At 34.8% G+C, this 20610-nt stretch overlaps 1 protein-coding gene across 3 annotated transcripts in view; it reads right to left on the reverse strand.

The window, feature by feature from the left end:
* The window catches only part of ARHGEF12 (Rho guanine nucleotide exchange factor 12), a 150754-nt gene that overhangs the window by 63667 nt on the left and 66477 nt on the right, over positions 1–20610 (reverse strand). For 2 of the 3 annotated variants that reach the window (XM_045556260.1, XM_045556258.1), the window contains exons 3-7: positions 20248–20333; positions 18580–18636; positions 5664–5762; positions 4945–4994; positions 1508–1565 (exon numbers count right to left, since the gene is read on the reverse strand). In XM_045556260.1, coding sequence (XP_045412216.1) covers positions 1508–1565; positions 4945–4994; positions 5664–5762; positions 18580–18636; positions 20248–20333 — 350 coding nt within the window. The remainder of the gene's footprint in view (positions 1–1507; positions 1566–4944; positions 4995–5663; positions 5763–18579; positions 18637–20247; positions 20334–20610) is intronic. The other variant, XM_045556259.1, reaches the window with a different exon arrangement.

Genomic DNA, 20610 nt, shown 5'->3' on the forward strand with positions numbered 1-20610 from the left:
AAAACCCAGACCAGATGGTTTCACAGCTGAATTTTATCAGACCTACAAAGAATTGTTACCCATACTGCAGAAATTATTTCATAACATCAGGAAGAAAGGAATCCTCCCCAACTCATTCTTGATACCACAGCCAGGAAAGGACACAACAAAAAAGAAAACTATAGACCCATACCCCTTATGAATACAGATGCAAAAATCCTGAATAAAATTCTAGCAAACCAAATTTAGCAGCATATCAAAATAATCTACCATGACCAAGCAGGCTTCATCCTGGAGATGCAAGGCTGGTTCAACATACATAAATCCATAAATGTGATTCACCCCATAAACAGAAGCAAAAACAAAGATCATATGATCATCTCCATGGATGCAGAAAAACCACTCAACAAAATTCAGCACTCTCTTATGTTAAAAAACTCTTAACAAGATAGGCATAGAGAGATCATACTCAAAATTATAAAAGCCATATATGACAAACTCATGTGACTTCCTTTTTTCTTTACTTCTGCTATAATTGCCATGCTATTTTCCATTAAATAAATGAAGCAATTAGAAAATACAAAATCTCTTTTGGAAAGCAGCTGCAACTGAAGTGTAACAACAAAGTGAAACTGAGGCCTGGGGAGGGGAAGGTATGGTGTCTGGACTTTACCCAACTCAGAGATTCAGAAGACCTACCCCATCACCACTTGCAAGCAAACCTCACAGAGCCACTGAACCCTCCCTTCTCCCTGTGCAGATAGGAAAACTGAGGCCCTGTGAGCAGCTAGGGTTTGGCCTGCCCATGCCTCCTTGCCAGCTTGGAGGAGCAGACACCCACATTTGACCCTGTGGTGACAGGAGGTTAGTTGTGGACTACCATCATTCCAAGCCTCAGTTTCTCCACAGGGATCTAAACCCAAGTGGGCCACTCACGCAAACCTGAAGATCATAAATTCTTAACCCTAAAAATTTCCAAGAGAAGAATGCTACCCTGGATTATATAATCCTTTACTTCTCTGAGAGGAAGTGACTGTGCAGGATGATTTTTAAAGTTCTATTGCAGTTCATTTAGCTACTGTGTCTGATTTCTTTACCTGCTCCCTCTCAGGTGACTCATGCATTTCTTTCATGTATAAATAGGAAATATTACCAAGAATGACAAGGTATTATAATCAACCACATAAAGAAAGTTGACAAAGATAATAACAAAAGATACCTATTAGCAAATTAAGAGTTTTCACTTCAGACTTTCCTTCATTGCTGGGGTCAGCAAACTCTAGCCAAAGGGCTAAATCAGGCCCATAGACTGTTTTGGTAAATAAAGTTTTCCTAAAACACAGCCATATCCATTCATTTACATATTGGCTTAGGCTGCTTTTATGTTACAATGACAGAGTCCAGTAGTAGACCACATGGCCCACAAAGCCTAAAACATTTCCTAAATGGTCTATTACAGAAAATGTTGGCTGAACCTTGCTTTAAGGGTTTCATGAAACAATTAAAACTGAGAATAACATTCACCTACATTTGATTAGCTTCACCACCTCTAAATGGTTTGAATGAGTCACCAGAGTCCCGTTCACCTGTAAGAAAATGAAAATAGTATATGTCAAATACATCCTATTTAGACAGCGGATAAACTGACTTGTGGAATTATCATACATAATATAACCAATCATAACATAATAAACAGGGCTACATAAAAATATATATACACACACACACATATATATATTTGGTTTAATATTCACTTTTACCACTATTCTGTAAGGTATTTTCAGCAACAAAATGAACTTAAACACAAAACAAAGGCTTGACTTAAAAGACATTACAACTTGGCCGGGCGCGGTGGCTCACGCCTGTAATCCTAGCACTCTGGGAGGCCGAGGTGGGTGGATCGCTCGAGGTCAGGAGTTCGAGACCAGCCTGAGCAAGAGCAAGACCCCATCTCTACTAAAAATAGAAACAAATTAGCTGGCCAACTAAAATATATATAGAAAAAAATTAGCCGGGCATGGTGGCGCATGCCTGTAGTCCCAGCTACCCAGGAGGCTGAGGCAGTAGGATTGCTTAAGCCCAGGAGTTTGAGGTTGCTGTGAGCTAGGCTGACGCCATGGCACTCACTCTAGCCCGGGCAACAAAGTGACACTCTGTCTCAAAAAAAAAAAAAAAAAAAAACACATTACAACTTATTCACCAAGACAAATAACAAAACATACGATGAAACAGATTTACAAATCCTTCACAGTGAAAAGACCCTTGCAAATAGAAAAGATCCCTTTGCTTTTAATTACAAATTCACTCATTTGTCAAAATAATAATGAATCAAAAAAGTTGAAAAAAAAATATTTCCACAGTAATTCTCAATTTATTTTTAGTTTTTCAAACATGACCCAATCTTTACAAAGAAAATTAATTTTCAGACAAACTAAATGCAGGAAATGTTATCCAAATTCTCCACCTAGCCAAACAAATTAAGGTAAAAATATCAAACGTGAATTCAACATTTTTTTCTCGATATAAGTAATATGAATTTAGAGTTCAAATACATCAGTGTATAAAACAGAAGTAAAAGTATACTCATCATAGCCCCTGAGATAATCACTGATAACTATGATGTTGAATGTTGGAGACACTTTCTAATATATACACACCAGATAAACAGACACATAAAAATGTACATTGCAACTACTTTTTTTCCTGCAAAAATAAACAAACATTGTATTGTGGATATCTTTCAATACAGGTACACATAAGACCTAATCCATTCTTTTTTAAAGCTACAGATGAAATGTAATTTATTTCTTTAGCCCCTAGTTTATGCACATTTAGATTGGTCACAAGTTTTCAATGTGATAAAGCCAAAATCAATTTCCTTGTACACATATCATTTTATATTTATACATTTATTTCCTTAGATAAGTTCCTAAAAGAAAAATTGCTGGTCAAAGGTTATATGCTTTCTTCAAGGCTTTTGATACATATTCACAAATTTACATCTAAATAGATTTTACCTAATTTATACTCACAACAAACTTACGGGAGTAGCCATTTTGTCATACCTATATTTTCACTTATCACATTAATTTCTACCTCTTTGTTACCAGTGACCTTGGACATATCCTCATTAATATGTTATTTATTTCAATTACTTTGGGGAACTACCTGATAAAATTCTTTGCCCATTTTTCTATTAAAATATTTTCTTTTCTTAGTAACTTAAAAGTACTCTTTACAATTAAGGATATTATGTTCTGTGATAAGTTTCAAATATTTCTTCCAAATTATTATTTGTAAAAAATATATTCATGGTATCTTTTCCTACGTAATAATTTGATTTTAAGTGATCAAATTAGTCAATTGTTTCAGGAATAGTTACTAACTAACCTATTCTTTCTACACTGATCAGAATTCAAGGCCTGTTTCTGGACTCTCTATTTTTTTTTTCTGCCTCACATTTCTTTTTATTGAGGTAAAATTCATGTAACAGAAAATTGACCAGTAAAGTACAGAATTCAGTGGCATTTAGTCCATTCACAACGTTGTACAGCCCCCACCTCTATCCAGTTCTAAGACGCTTCATCAGCCCAAAGAAAAACCACCATTCTAGACTACATGGGATTAATTCCTTCCCTTATTTATTGGGTTTATCTTAAGCATGCCTGTCTAAAAAAATATTTCCCTTTTTTGACTCTATGTAGCAGGTTAGCCCTGAATGACATCTTTTATATTCTTCTTTCATTTGTTCACTGTCATGTCTGAGGACTGATATACCTTGCTCTTTGAAGATGTAGACTGTACATTTTTACTACTATATAATACACCATGGTGGACAAAAATCACATATTTGTCTTTTAAAATAGATTTACCTTGGAGTTTTATGGCTGTCATGTAATATCAGTGCCGCTCCTATCACTGTTCTTGCGAATGCAACCTCCTACATGTGCACACATTTTCGTCTAGGCTATGTACTACATGGTCATAGTTGAATATCCATTCCTTTTAATTAGATACTTCCAATATACTCCACAAATTGACTGACGTATTGTGTTCCACTTGGAAGTCTATATCCAGACTAGATATAGACTTCATATACTTTAAATTAATTCATACCATCTCCTCTTATATATACCCATATACATAACCCACTTTCTTCTTTAGCTATTCTTATACCATTTAAAGTTCATCTGGAAGAATAATAAGATTGACATTCACCACTCCAATTCCATTCATGTACAGGTTGAGTATCACTTATATGAATCTTGGAATACTTGTGTATCTTGAGGATGAGACCAAAGTTTAAACATGAAATTCATTATGCTTCATATATACTTTATACACATAGGCTGAAGGTAATTTTATACAATATTTTTCACAATTTTGTGCATGAAACAAAGTTTTTTGTTTTTTAAGAATCGAGGTCTCATTATGTTACCCAGGCTTGAGTAGCAGTGGCTATTCGGTTGTGATCATAGCACACTACAGTCTCAAACTTCTCAAACTACAGCCTCAAGCAATTCTCCCACCTGAGCCTTTTGAATAGCTGGGACTATACACATGTGCTACTGCGTCCAGTGAAACAAAGTTTTGACTATGACCCATCACATGAGGAGGTCACGTGTGGAATTTTCCATTTGCAGCATCATGTCAGCACTAAAAGGTTTCAGATTTTGGAGCATTTCAAATTTTGGATTAGGGATGCTCAACCTGTACTTTGATGAGAATTTCTTGCTAACAGATTAATTTGGAGAGAAATGATCTTTAATAACAGTGACTTATTCTCCTACTCAAGAACACATATGACTCCTCCAGTTTTTCTAGCCTTTTATTATGCCCTTCAGTAAAGGGTAATATTAATTTTAAAACAAATGAAATTTTTACAGTCAACAGATCACATGTAATATGCTTTTTATAAAAATCCAAAAATCCTACCATAAATTCCGTTAATAGTCCTTTGCTTACCTTGATGATTCGATCACCTGTCTGTACTCCAGCCCGCATGGCTGCTCCATCTGTATGAGAAATTAATTACTTAAAATGTGATTCGCTGGAATTTACTGATAATCTTCTTAAAAGAGAGGCAGTGTAATAAAGTGGTTAAAAACATGGGCTATAAAGTTGACAGATTTAGGTTCAAATTCTGCCTCTGCCACTCAATAACTATGTGACCTTGGATCGAATTTTATGTTTTGCTTTTTTTTTTTTTACTGTAAGCCTCAATAACACCTATAAAATGGGGATTAAAAAAAACCTACCTCAAATTACAGTACCCAACTAAAGGAAGTATTCACTACTTGCTTACAGCAATAGACAGTATTAGTGTCGTTTGGGGGAAAGAATTGGTATTTTTGAGCCTATACCTATCTCTGTAATCTGTCTCTACCAAAATATCGCTGATACCATGAAAAAATGAAATTTCAGAAACTTCTGTAAGTGATGACACATAAAGGGTTATGAGGAGTCATATGATTTAGAAAACTATAAAAAAAACTGTTTTCTTCTATAAACTATGAAGAAAATCAATGGGGATCAATTCATTCTTACAACTACAACACTACAAACAAATCTAGCACAACAGTTCATATGATCTGCAATTATTCTGGGCAAAAGACATATTTAAGCTTTCCTACTCTTACTGTATTTGCTCCTGAGTGACAAAACTGTTTTTAAAAGTGCCTTGCCTTCTTTGACAGACTGTACGAAGACTGGATTGTCTCCACTGACCGTCAGCCCAAATCCATTGTCATCTTTCTGGATGATTACACAACGCTGAACAAGACCTGCACAAGAACCACAGGGTAAAGAGAGAAGGAAGAGAAAACAGAAAAAGTTATATACTAGTAATGAACAGCATGTAGTCTTTGAGGAGAAACACAAGGTAGCACAAGAATCCCATATGTGAAATAAGAGCACTAACCCCCATAAACAAAACAAACACAAGAACATCAGAGTTACATATACTGGTTTATCACCAAACAGGGAGAGTGGAATTGCTCCAAGATTAAAAATAGCTATGGCAAACTGGAAAAAACAAAGTTTTAGAAATGAAACAGAAAGAAAGCTCATCAATATCTATACTATTTATTTGTAATATAAAATCCTCCCCCACGGTCCTGTGTTCTTGGTGCCCTAACTGGTGTTTAACCCAAGAAAATCAAATGTTTGGGACATTAGGGTAGGAGCATCCCAAGGAAAATTCTAGAGAAATCTAATCTTATTCTCAGGAAAACAGACTGCAAAAAGAAAGGAGGTGCTTGCAGAGTACCTGTAACTATTCTCCTGAGAGGGAAAGAAAAAGGGAAGAGTTCAGGGGCAAGAAAAACCCTGGCTCATAGAGGAAAATAAACAGAAAGGAGAATAAGTAGAAAAAAGATAAAGGAAGAACCTGTGAGCTCTACCAATTCTTTTATCTTTTTCATACACTTACCTGATTCCTACAAGAGAATTTGTTATCCTTCTAGTTAAATAGCAAATGAAAACTGCCCAGGCAAGGTGAAAGAGAGAAGACCCCAACCAAAGGAATGAAATGACCCAAAGTAGAATCCTGATTAATACCCAGGACTGTTTTATTATAAAACAGATCTGAATATCCTGAAACTCTGTGTCAGCCAGAGACTTATCGCATACTTTTAGCTTTGCAGAATCTAAGCATTTCACTAAAATACTATACAAAACATATAATAATAACGCTCAGGAAATTTTTTTCTAAATAAAGATTTTTATACATACAGCCACAATCTTTTAAATAAGTCTGATGTACAAACCAAATGATATGTTAAAGATTGTATATTAATGAAAAAATATATATTGATACATATATGCTGTGAGTATATATATATTCTTGCTGATAACAACACATCATGAAAATGTTAGCCTACTGCAGATGAAAGACTAGAATAACTGGATCCCCATATAGAACACATGAACCCTGAACCTTGAACTCATACCCTACACAAAAATTAACTTAAAATAGATTATAAGCCTAAACTTAAAAACTAAAACTTTTCAGAAGAAAACATAGGAGAAAATCTTCAAGACCTTAGGGTAAGCACAGATCTCTTAGGGTATAAAACACACCAACCACAAAAGAAAAAACTGGTAAAATGGACACAAATTTAAAACATCTGCACTTCTAAAGATACATAAGAAAATGAAAAGGCTAGCCACAAACTGAGAGAAAATATTCACAATACAAATCTCTGATAAAGGACTTTTATCCAGATTATATTTTTTTAAACAACTCTACAATAACAGAAGACAAATTTTAAAGGGGGCAAAAGATTTACATAAAAACATCACACAGAAAGATATACTAATGGCCAATAAGTACATGCAAAGGTACTTAACATCTGCAGTCATCAGACAAATGCAAATTAAAACCACAATGAGATACCATTATATACCAACTGGAATGGCTAAAAATAAAAACTGATCATACCAAGTGTTAGCAAAGAGGTGGGGCAATAAAAACTCTCATAACATTGCTGATGGGTGTGTGTAAACTGTTTGGAAAACAGTTTAGAAATTTCTTATAAGGGTAAGCATACATTTACATATGACCCACGAATTTTACTCCCTGCAAAAATAAAAATTCATGTCCACATAAAGACTGTTACACAAATGTTAATAGCAGTTTTGTTCATAAAAGCCAAAAAGTAGAAACAACTCAAATGTACATCAACAAATGAATAGATAAACAAATTGTGATATATCCTTACAATGAAATACTACATAGGAAGGGAAAAAAAGACTATTTCATACATACAACAAATATGGATGAATCATAAAAACATCATGCTAAGCAAAAGAAGCCAGATACAAATGATAGTATACACCATATGATTCCAACAGAGAACAGGAAAAATTAAACTATAGTGACAAAAAGCAGAATAGTAATTGCATAGGGGTGAAGTGAGGAAGAGAGGTGGGAACAACTGCAAACAGAAATGAAAAACTTTATGGGGTAATGGAAATGATCTATTCCTTAATTAAGGTAATGGTTACATGAGTACATATATTCATTTGTCAAAACTCAATGAGCTATATATATTTAAAATTAGTGCATCTTATTTTATGTAAACTTTACCTCAAAAAAGTTGATTTTCAACATTAAAAATGTGTTACCCCTCAATTCTAGTGATTTCGAAATATTAAACAGTATTTGAATTCACAAATTCACTACTTCCACAAAGCAGTAAGCTGTAATGGGGGTAGAAGAGAAATAACCCATTAAAACTCAACCTTTTCAATGTTGCTTCCTTCAAGTAATTAGGAAAACTATAAAATAGGATGGGTACAAACACATAAAATCAAGTAAAAAAGCATTCTTTACAGATTTCTAGCACATAATTAAATAAATTAGAGAACCTCAAAATAGGATAAGAGCAGTATTTTAAGGGAATCTTTTAAATCCATGCTCGCTTCTGGAAACATAAATATTTCATGATCTCCTGTAATAGTTATTTGAAATTTTAAAATAAATTAGATATTGTAACTTTAAAATAAAAATCAAGGCAATTATAACACTGAATATATATTTTTTCATACTGTAGCCATGCTTCCCAGTTCTCCCACCCCACCTCACAAAAGCAGAAAATTAAAGAATTAAAGGTTTCTAATATGGGTTGTTGCCATGCTAAGCTACTGGGCTTCTTAAGCAGACTGTTTTTCAAGTGCCCATAAAAGATGAAGGAAAAGTTGGAATTAAAGAGTTTGCTATATGTTTGCATACTTCACTTGAATAAGGGTTCATAAATGTTAATTATAATTTTATTATGCTTGGGGGAGGTCAACTTTGGATTTTCTCATCTATCCACGCCACCCATTAAAAATCAATTACAAGGGCAGGTGTGGTGGCTCATGCCTGTAATCCTGGCACTTTGGGAGGCCAAGGATGGAGGACTGCTTGAGCTCAGGAGTTCAAGAACAGCCTGAGCAAGAGTAAGCCCCCATCTCTACTAAAACTAGAAAAAATTAGTTGGGTAGTGACACATGCCTGTAGTCCCAGATCCTCAGGAGGCTGAGGCAGGAAGACCACTTGAGCCCAGGAGTTTGAGGCTACAGTGAGCTATGATCATGCCACTACACTCTAGCCGGGGAAGAAAAGCGAGATTCCATCTATCTCTCTCTCTCTCTCTCTCTCTCTCTCTCTCTCTCTCTCTCTCTCTCCATGCACGTGCGCGCGCACACACACACATACACACACACACACAAACCCGCGCGCATACACACATATAAAATAAATATGCAAATCTCCATACCACACCCCAGTTAAAAAATCAATTACAAGTACTTTTATGTTAATAAGTTCCTATCATTAATGCAATAAATGATCTTTAAAAGGATCAACCCCCATTTACGTCTAAGTTTTGTTTTAACAGACAAGGAAATTAGTTTTGGATGGGGAAGGAAGAGAGAAGGGAAATTTTAAAGAGCAGGGCTTCTTGTTATAGGTAGCTTCAGCAGAGGAGAGACAAAAAATCCTTAAGAAATGAATCATATCCTCTTATAAGTTTTTCCTAAATATTCAGACTAGGGTTAGATGTCCCTAGTCTGGTGTCCTTATAGACTCCTACCACACCCTCTTGTTTATTCCTATCCTAACATTATCAGTCACATTAATTTGCATTTATTTTTATCCCCTCATTAAATTTTATGCTCCAAGGGTACAGAGGCTGTATCTTGTTTACAATCTTACCCAGAGTTTTACATTTATTCTGACACAGAAGGACATTTTTAAAAATTGCTAATAAATTCATGAAATTCAGAAAAGTAGAAGAATCTAGAGATGGATAGAAGCTCAGAAATGGAGGTGACCAAGGAGAAAAAAATACCATCATGTATAGTCAATTTTATGAATATGCCTAGGGTCCTGACAAATTGGATTAGGACAATATATTAGTATTACCTATGAATACTGCAAGTCTGTCTTCTCCAATTCATAACAGTTTCAGCCTGATAACCTTTCCTTTTAATTCTACATCAAAAATAGATGAGGAACAAAGGATAAAAAGAATACGTCCTATTCATTTTTCTCTTCTCCCCAATTCCACTATATTATCCACATTTATTATTCTAAGTTTACCTGCTAATCTGAGACACTGATATACTTTAACATGTAAGAATTACCACACCAATATAAAAAGAAAACAAACTTCACACATGCAGTCAATTCAGAAACTATAAAATTCAAACTAATAATGCTATTCTGCCCTGTCAAACTGTGCTGTCCACATATATTCAGATCTGTGGTAATAATTAACTGAAAACTAAGCCGTCTTACCATTCAAAATTCAGAAATCTAGTCTCTCAAATGCTCCAATCTATTATCCTCCCTCTTATTCAAAATCAAATGAAATGTTTTTCCTTCTTCTTCAGAGAAATGTTCTACTTATAGAACAGAAGCTGTTTTAACATACTATAGAGGGTTAAATTCCATCCTCTATAACATAGAAAGCAGCAATACTGGCTAAATTATCTTATCTTTAGAATGTCTTTTTTGACCAAAAAAAACCCCTGCTTCTTTTGTTTTAGCAAATTTGCATTGAACATCTGTCTATACTAGTTATTTAACAGTGGAGTCTGTAGGTGCTGTAAAGAATACAAAACTACTAGGAGGCCAGGCGCGGTGGTTCATGCCTGTAATCCCAGCACTCTGGGAGGCAGAGGCGGGAGGATCTCTTGAGGTGAGGAGTTCGAGAACAACCTGAGCAAGAGCGAGACTCCCGTCTCTCCTAAAAAAATAGAAAGAAATTAGCCAAACAACTAAAAATGTACAGAAAAAATTAGCCAGGCATGGTGGTGTATGCTGTAGTCCCAGCTACTTGGGAGGCTGAGGCAATAGGATCGCTTGAGCCCAGGAGTTTGAAGTTGCTGCGGGCTAGGCTGACGCCACAGCAAGACTCTGTCTCAAAAAAAAAAAAAAAAAAAAAAGAATACAAAACAACTAGGAGTCTGCTCTCAAAGAATACAAAATCTTAGCAGGGAAGGCCAATAGTGAAACAGAGAAAGAATGACAATGTCCAAGAATCAGAGTATGATACAGATAATAGGCCCTATATGTTATGGAAGAAAGAAAAGAGAAAAATGGACTTCTAACTCCAAAACAGCCACATTCAAATTTCATTAATTAAAAAAAAAAAATAGGTTTCATCATTTTTACCTTTGCCCGTTTTACAACACATATAAGTCCATGGTTCTGTTTTGTTGCTAAATCCCTTATTATCTGGTAATAATTATGATTGTTAATCATAATTACAATACAAATGTGTGTATCTCTGAATATGAGTTCTATAAGGTCACATAATCACTTTGATATGAGCTATATCCCAGCACTTTGTGTGGAGACAGACAGAAAGAGGCTTAAACTTCCTTGAAACTTAGTTGCGGTAATACTTCTTCATTTCCATCATTCTTGGTGCCATATGAAGATTTTTTCCACAAGTATTTATTTTTAAGTGCATATAGAGTAATGGTAAACAAATGCATATCTCTATTACTGTACTTGTCAAAATATATTACAATACTTTCTTTTGTGCTAGACTGTGAGTAACTAGAAAACAGGTACAGTCTCCTATTACCTTTGAATCCCAACCCGTCAGCATAGTGCCTGGCATATAATAGGTGCTCAAAAATTAGTTACTAAATAAATTTGAATCTATTTTACATAAAGAAAATTCTTTTTGAGACAGAGTCTTACTCTGTTGCCTAGGCTGAACTGCAATGGTGCAATCGTAGCTTACTATAGCCTTGAACTCCTGGGCTCAAGTGATTCTCTCACCTCAGCCTCCCAGGTAGCTGGGACTACAGGCTGGCATCACCACACCCTCCTAATTTTTTACTTTTTGTAGAGACAGGATTTTGCTACATTGCCTAGGGTGGACTTGAACTAAAGCCTATGCAAAGTAGAGAAATATTTCTACAAGAACACTAATCAACTTTTTGCCCTGGCAAAATTCCAACTGCAACAGTTTTTGATTCACTACCCACCCCAAAATAACTCCTCTACTTACGAAGAAATTTTTGTTTATTTCCTATTTTTTAAGGATCATGATATTTCACTTGGAAGCTAACAAATCAATATCATGCTTCATCTCATCATATGATGTTCTATCAAATTTATGTAAATACTATCCTTCCCTAATTTTTATTTCCTCTTCATAACAAAGGTCATATTTTTTCTGTTGCAACAATGTAGCATTTAAAGCTAACATAAAAAGATTTCTTCTTACTCAATAGATAATTAGCAATGATAGTATTTGAAAGTGAAAAAAATTTAAGTCTTTGTAATACTTTGGATGAGTAGGGGAGGAAGTGATAAAAAAGTATTCTGAAAAAAGTGAGAAGGTACTCTCAAGTTTCACTATATATTCCTGAAAAAACGCCACAACTTAGTATTAGATAGTATATTAATGAACATGGAGTGTTAAACATGTAAGGAAACGTGCTTAACCTTTTATACTACGTTTACTTCAGTGAAAACTTTAAGGTATGCAGAAAGCACATTAGCGAAAGCACATTAGCCTTTCTTTACCTTTTATTTTATTTCATGACCAAACTTCTCTTAAGTCTCACCTCTTAAGAATTAGCTTCAAGGAAGGGTGTGTAGAAAGACTATGTGCAACCTCATAAAAACAGCTCATTTTTAAGCTGGTGCCAGACATACATGTTTTATGAGTAAGACCTCAGATAATCCTTTGATTAAGAAGCTTCTTGATTCTAAATGCACAATCCTGCCAGCAAGAGGAGCCTTAAATTCCAAGTATGCTGATTTCATTCTTTAAGGCCACTATCAGAAATAAGTCTCTCTTTTAAGTTACCTTACAGTTTTTCAGAAGGGAAGAAAGATCTTATTAAGATAAGTCAAGAATATCTTATTCTGTCAATTCTCACTACTAAAATACTTCATCTCAATCTCAACATTTATTCATTCAAAACTCACTTAACAAGTGCCTCCAATGTGTCAGGCATGATGGGAGATGCCAAGATCAATATAAATACAAATAATTAGATACAAAATAAGATGTCAAAATTTAAAAACAACAAAAGTAGCTGGGCAAAACTAGGAAAGCCCTGTGAAGAAGGCAGTATTTGAATTGTGCCTTGGAAGATGAGTAGGATTCTAAGTTAGAGGAGGTAAACCATTCAAGACAACAGGAATGGCATGAGCAAAGGAAGAATACCAAGATATATTTGGGAAATGAAAATTTGGAAGGTAATCTGATATCTTTAAGCGAATAGTAGATTAAGGAAGATTGATAAATTGGTAACAAATTATGGCATATCTTAATAACTATTTATACTTTCCTAGCAAGTACACGACAAAATCCTTACTTTAGTAATATTAATCTGACAGGTCAAGGCAGAATACAGTAAAATGGAGAAAAGGAAATGAATCAATGTGAAATCAAAGTAAAAGAAAGTTATGAATCTGTTAAAATAGTCTAATGAAATGATGAAAAACCGGACAAGGCAGTGAGGATGAAACCAAAAAGTGAAGGATGAAAAGTACTGTGATGGTAGAATGAGGGAACCTGACAAATATCTGACTCCAGGGGACAAGGGAAGTAGAGAAATTGAAGACGACTATAAGGAAATAAGATCAGGTAAATGGAAGAATGATACTGTCATTAAGCAAAAGAAGTAATCAACAGAGTACACAGACAACCTACGGAATGGGAGAAAATATTCAAACTATATATCCGACCAAGGACCAATATCCAGAATCTACAAAGAACTCAAATCAGCAAGAAAAAAACCACCCCATTAAAAAGTTGGCAAAAGATATGAACAGACATTTTCAAAAGAAGATGGACAAATGGTCAACACATGAAAAAAGGCTCAACATCACTAATCATCAGAAAAATGCAAATTAAAACCACAATGAGATACCATCTTGCCACTTTCAGAATGGCCATTACTAAAAAGTAAAAAATCAATAGATGTTGGCACCACAAATACAATGAAAAGAGAATTCTTATACACTGTTGATGGGAATATAAATTAGTACAATCTCTGTGGAAAGCACTATGGAGATTCCTCAAAGAACTAAAAGTAGACCTACCATTCGATCCTGCAATCCCACTACTGGGTATCTATCCAGTGGAAAATAAGTCATTTTATCAAAAAGACACCTACACTCATGTTTATCGAAGCACAATTCACCACTGCAAAGATATGACTCAATCTAAGTGCCCACCAACTGATGAGTGGATAAAGAAAATGTTGTTATATAGATACCATGAAATACTATTCAGCCTTAAAAAAGAACAAAAAAATGCCTTTTGCAGCAATTTGGATAGAAAATTGAGATATTATCCTAAGTGAAGTATCCCAGGAATCGAAAAACAAATTCCACATGTAGGGCCGGGCGCGGTGGCTCACGCCTGTAATCCTAGCACTCTGGGAGGCCGAGGCGGGTGGATGGCTCGAGGTCAGGAGTTCGAGACCAGCCTGAGCAAGAGCAAGACCCCGTCTCTACTAAAAAAAATAGAAAGAAATTATCTGGCCAACTAAAATATATATAGCAAAAATTAGCCAGGCATGGTGGTGCATGCCTGTAGTCCCAGCTACTTGGGAGGCTGAGCCAGTAGGATCGCTGAAGCCCAGGAGTTTGAGGTTGCTGTGAGCTAGGCTGACGCCACGGCACTCACTCTAGCCCGGGCAACAAAGCGAGATTCTGTCTCAAAAAAAAAAAAAAAAATTCCACATGTCATCACTTATAAGTGGGAGCTACGGGTATACATGGCCACACAGAGTGGTATAATGGACACTGGAGATTCAGAAGAGAGAGTTGGGGGGAATGAGGGATAAAAAATTACCTATTGGGTACAATGTACACTATTCAGGTGATGGGTACACCAAAGCCCAATTTCACCACTATGCATAATCATCTATGTAACAAAAAACCACTTGTACCCCCTAAAATCTACTGAAATTTAAAAAAATTAGCGAAATTAAGATAAAGATTGATTTCTAGCTGTAGGGAACAATTATGAACTCCAGTTTGATCACTCTGAAAAAGAAAGTATCCAGCAAACAGTTAAAAATATAAGACTGGAGACTAGAAGAAAGATTGAGGACAGAAACTTGGGTCATGCCTACATGCATAAGACAAGAGGGGAAAGGGCAATCAAGTAAACAGAGATAAAGTAACTACAAAGAGAAAAGGACCAGGCTGACATAATACTATAGAAACCAAAGAAACACTAGCATTACCAAATGTTTCAGAAGAAAAGCAAGAATTGAGAAAAAAAAAGTTAATGGATTTTCAAATAGGATGTTTTGGCTCACCTTTGAGATAATATGAGTTCAGAAGTCAAATTACAAGAGGTTAAGAAGTGAATGGTTTATGAGGATACACAAGGTTCATGTGGAATGTTCTTTGCAAGGTGGAAAAAGAAAACAGAAATAGCAACTTGGTGGGGGCAAGAATCAAACCAAGAACTTTTGTTTTTAAAGATATGAGAAGACTGAATAAGAAAAAGATAGGAATTTTTAAAAATTACACTGAAGTATCCAAACCAGGATATTTCAGGTACTAACAGTTTGCTTCTGTTATGGACTAAATGTTTGTCCCCCTGTTCCCCATCACGTCTCCCAATTCATATATTGAAGCCCTAACCCTCAATGTGTACTGGGAGATGAGGCCTTTTTAGAGATAATTAGGGTTAGATGAAGTCATGAAGGCGGAACCCTCATGATGGGATTATAAAAGACACCAGAGTGCATACTCTCTCTCTCTCCCTGTCTACCCCCGCCCCCGACCCCATGCACTGAGGAAAGACCACGTGAGAAGACAACAAGAAGGCAGTCACCTGCCAGCCAGCAAGAGAACCTTCACCAGAACCCTACCACAATGGCACCCTAATGTTGGACTTCCAACCTCCAGAACTGTGAGAAAATAAATTTCTGTTGTTTAAACCACACAGTCCACAGTATTTTGTTATGGCAGCCCAAGCATGCTAAGACAGCTTTAAGAAGACATGGCTTATTTTCTTGCACATAATACTATCAGTGGGAATCTCTTCATGACACCAAAACAGAAGTGAGGATTAAACTCAAAATTCCCTTGCTGAATCTCTTATTTTCCACAGTAACCCACAAAAGTTCTCCCTTACAATATTAGTAAAAGAAACAGAAAATGAAGTATTATTAAAACTGCAGCTCAGAAAACACATCCATACATGTTAATAAGACTCCAAAAGGTACAGAGGGGGAAAAAGGAGTAAATGAAATAAATATTGACTGACTGGCAACTTAAACAAAAAAATCAATACAAAACAAACACTTGGTTTCCTTTTAAAATGAACAAACTAAATCTATCTCACAAAGCAGCTCTAAAAATGGCTAAGAAAGTTTAAAATAAATAATTTGTAAATGAATAACTAGCAGTTGTGTTAAATACCCAGCTAATGAATTTTACTCCAAGAGAAGACAGCATATAATCTCAAATGCTTGAAGTGGGCTTGTAACAAGATCATATAATAAAGCAAAATGACACCAGTTGCTATGACTCTACTCAGTTTTATTCCAGTATTTCCAAGCTTTCCTGGACTTTCTAGAGAGTCTTTTTTTGCACACAATCTAAAGAAGTCTATTCACACAGGTAATAAAATATTTGTAACGTCAAAGTGATTTTGTGTTAGCATGCTAATGCTGTTCAATCAACTCATCCCTCTGAATGGGCACTTTTTTAAGGACTTGTGGGCTCAGTTCCTTCTAAGAAAGGTATCTCAAGGGTTCTCAAGAAACAAAAACACAGAGAAGCCACACCTTACTTCCCGATTACCACTTAAAATGTTTCTATTACTACCAAGCCAATGGCATGTCTGAACTAGTGTTAATATTCCTATCACTGGTAAAATAATAAAAAATTAGTATAATTTTTCTAGTCATAGATTCCTAAATTGTTAGTCTTCATCCAAAGCACACAGCAGGCTTCTGCATGTATTCCACAGATCTAGGAAAATGGTTAAGGAGATGAAACACAACACTGACTGCAAAGGCTACTGGAAAAGAATGGAGCTATATCGATAATGTTCACATTCCTAAGCAGAGAATAAACTATACGAAACTCTTTATATAGAACAGAAAGAGTCTCCAGGAATTAAGAAGGTATTTCTTACATATAAAGAGTGAAATACTTTGGAGGGAGGAAAAAAGCACAAACTTGAAATGCCACAAGCAACATTTCCTGTTGAACTACTGTAAAATGTATAACTTCACAGAAAAAGTACTGGTCACAAAAAGCAAGTAAAGAACTATGTGCATCTATATAACACAGAAGCACTACATGGTTTAGAATCAAACACTTAGACTTCAGAATATTAAAAAGTATCTGAGAGCTAGACATGGTGGCTCACGTTTGTAATCCTAGCATTTTGGGAGGCCAAGTTGCGAGAATTGCTTGAGGCCAGGAGTCAAGACCAGCCTGTGAAACATAGCGAGACCCCATCTCTTAAAAAAAAAAAAAAAAAAGTACCTGATATTATGGGATGAAGTACCCATAGATGTAAATTGTCAAATGTCTTAAAAGGTGGGAGGGGAAATTTCATGTATTTTTTCCCTCTCATGTATGTCAAGCTAGGAAAAACTTGCACCTGGGACAACATCCACTTGATAGACTTGTGACTCTATTAAAGAAACCTGATTTTCCACTGAAGCCAAATTTGGAATCTTCCTAAAAAGAAATAACTTATTAGCCTTTCAGAGATTATTTTAAAAGTCTTGGCTCCAGGCAGTGCTTCTCCCATGTACTTTTTTTCAAAAAGCTAATTAGATGCCAAAAGAAGGAAGAGGGCAGGTAAAACTGCATAAGAAAAGGCAAAATATGTATGAACTTCACAAACATGGTTTATTCTATCTTTTGAACACAGGACACAGTCTAGAAATATCAGTGTTTCAGTCATCTGTTGCAAAACTTGACCACTAAGGTTGAGCTTGCTCTTTGTGAAGATTATTTTTTAAAGGTACCATTTAAAAATTTTGCCATTCAGAAAAAGTTTCAGGGAAATTTCTGAAAGGCACAGACAAATTCTTCAAGCTATGAAAATAAAATACTTAGTATTTTTGCTATCATGGATAAATCATACAAGAATAACTTTTCCAAATGATGAAGCAATTAAAAATAAACAAAAAATAAAAATAAAAATTTCGAAGAACTGCTAATATATATCTAAATTACACCAGTACTATCTTAGAGGGAAAAACCTAATTGCTTAAATTCTACATAATCCAAACTGTGCAAATGAGACATGGGAAGAAGATAACAAGAATTTAAAGCCCATCCACGTTATTTGGAGGAACCTGATCCAAACATATTAGAGACAATCATTTTCCTGATATAAACAAGATGAAAGAGAAGATGGGTAACATGGCCTACTCTTAACAATGTTAGTTTCCAGCAACCTTAAGCTTCCACATCACAGCCACATTAAAACCCCAGGCTCCCTTTCCCTGCAGTAGATCATGCCATGCAGAGCAGACATAGGAAAGGCTGCAATTATTTAAAAAAAAAAAAAAAAAAAGAAAGAAAAGAAAAGAAACAGCATGAAGCAAGCTCCAAAGGGCAAGGCTGAATTAGCTACTTTAGCTTACCATATATCTCGGATCTACTCTCCTCTGAACTAGACTTTGTCTTCTTGGAGGAGCTATCTGCACAAGAGCGGGAGAAAAGGAGAGAGATATAGAAAATATGGAGACCAATGGAAGGGGAAAAATTCATGGGGAAAAAAAGGATGAATCATGATCAAGTTAAATCGTGCAAACACAAAGTATGAACATCACAGATGATAGCACTTAGAATAGTCACGAACAGCACAGGTAATGACATATTTTAAAGATTTACTGAAGAAAAGACAGTGCAATAAAATACATTCAAACAAAACAACACATGAATAGTATACAAAACAAATCATCTGATAATTGTAGAGATGACAAAAGCACTAAAAGCTATAAAATCTCATTATGAAGCACTTTATACCACTTTGCTACATCTGTCTTTAGAGATGGGCACATCACAGATGAACAATACAGAATAAATCTAACAAGGCTGCATTATTTATTTTTATAGGGCAGAAATTTGTGACCCTCATTAGCAAGACAATAACTAATCATATAAATGAAAGCCTCTGAACCCCATGGCTTCAACTTAAGGTGTCAGAATAGAGAATTCTCTCTTCATGGAGATCCAAAAGTGACACATTATATACTTCCACCACTAAAGCCTCCTAAATTGATGATTAGGATTTCATTTTACCTACTACCCAAGATGCAGAAAATAATCAGCTATTTAATTGCTAGTTTTCCCTTACTAGATAATATTTATAATATTGTTTCAAAATAAAAGAGTAATTTATACTAAAAGTATGAAACATCTTAATTAAATACATAAGACATATTACTCTTTATTAAATATTTAAAATATTTCTAAATAAAAACATGTCAAAATAGATGCATCATGTTATACATTTTAGATTCCAGTATTTACATACTTTATGTTTTGTCACAGGGACATACAACTTAATAAGACAGTATATACACAAAGAACATATATCAGCCTCAAATGACAAAGGCAAAATTACCAAACAATTTTTATAAATTAAATACTAAGTGAGTTTACAAGGAAAAAGAAAAAGAAAAAAGCCTATATTTTATAAGAGGAATTCAATCTATATGCATAAAATTAAGAATATAAATAATTAAAAGTCTGCTAACACAGAAACTCTAAGAAAGATCTACACTGCTTAGGTTGAAGATAGCTCTCTGAATTTAGAATACTTTTTGACTGAAGAAAAGGGGACTTCTAATTCATTTGTTTAACTAAAATAAGATAATCATTAATTTTTGAAGCTATAATTTATCTAATTCTCCATGATCACAACTGAATTTTTAAATGACTACAGAAGTTTGTAGTTGTTATAGCCTTGATTTTATGACGTACTACTGCTCATACCATGACTCATCTTAATACTAAGCCCTTGGTCTGATCCAAATGTCCAATTATCATATAATTATTTTTATTATCATTATCTTTAAATATAATACACTTTACAATGATGCTTCTGTAGTGGAATTTATAGTGTCGAAAGTTCAAAATGCTTGCACTCCTGTTGAATGCAAAGGCTTTATGGGACATAACTGGAGGGGAGAGAGAGTCCTCAAACAGACTAAACAACTACTCCTGAGTGTTTCAGGCAGCTTAAACTGTATTATTCTGAACTTCACTACTCTTAGTATTCTTTGGAAGAATATATAGTGTTTTACCTGTGGGGTCAAAATCATGTGATGCAATGCGCTCAACTTTCTGCTTCTTATCTGTTGGTGACTCTCGGTTCAAAATACTTCCATGCCTAAATTAAATCAAAGCAATCAAGCATTTATTACCAAAAAACTCATGACAATAAAAACTTAATTGAAAAATCCTAAAAATACGTCTTACAAACAGAAACCAGGAAATTAGTTTTTCTTACAGTGTCATAAACCTCTCTAATTTATATTTTTCAAGAAGTTTTGATGATATGGTCTATTTACTTGATCATAAAAAGTACTTAAAATAATAAAAATAGTATTTAGTATTAAAGTCTATTTTATTCTTAGAAATAATTGTTTACATTTTTTAGTGGTTTT

Source organism: Lemur catta, chromosome 7, assembly GCF_020740605.2.
Source record: "Lemur catta isolate mLemCat1 chromosome 7, mLemCat1.pri, whole genome shotgun sequence".
Lineage (NCBI taxonomy): Eukaryota > Metazoa > Chordata > Mammalia > Primates > Lemuridae > Lemur > Lemur catta.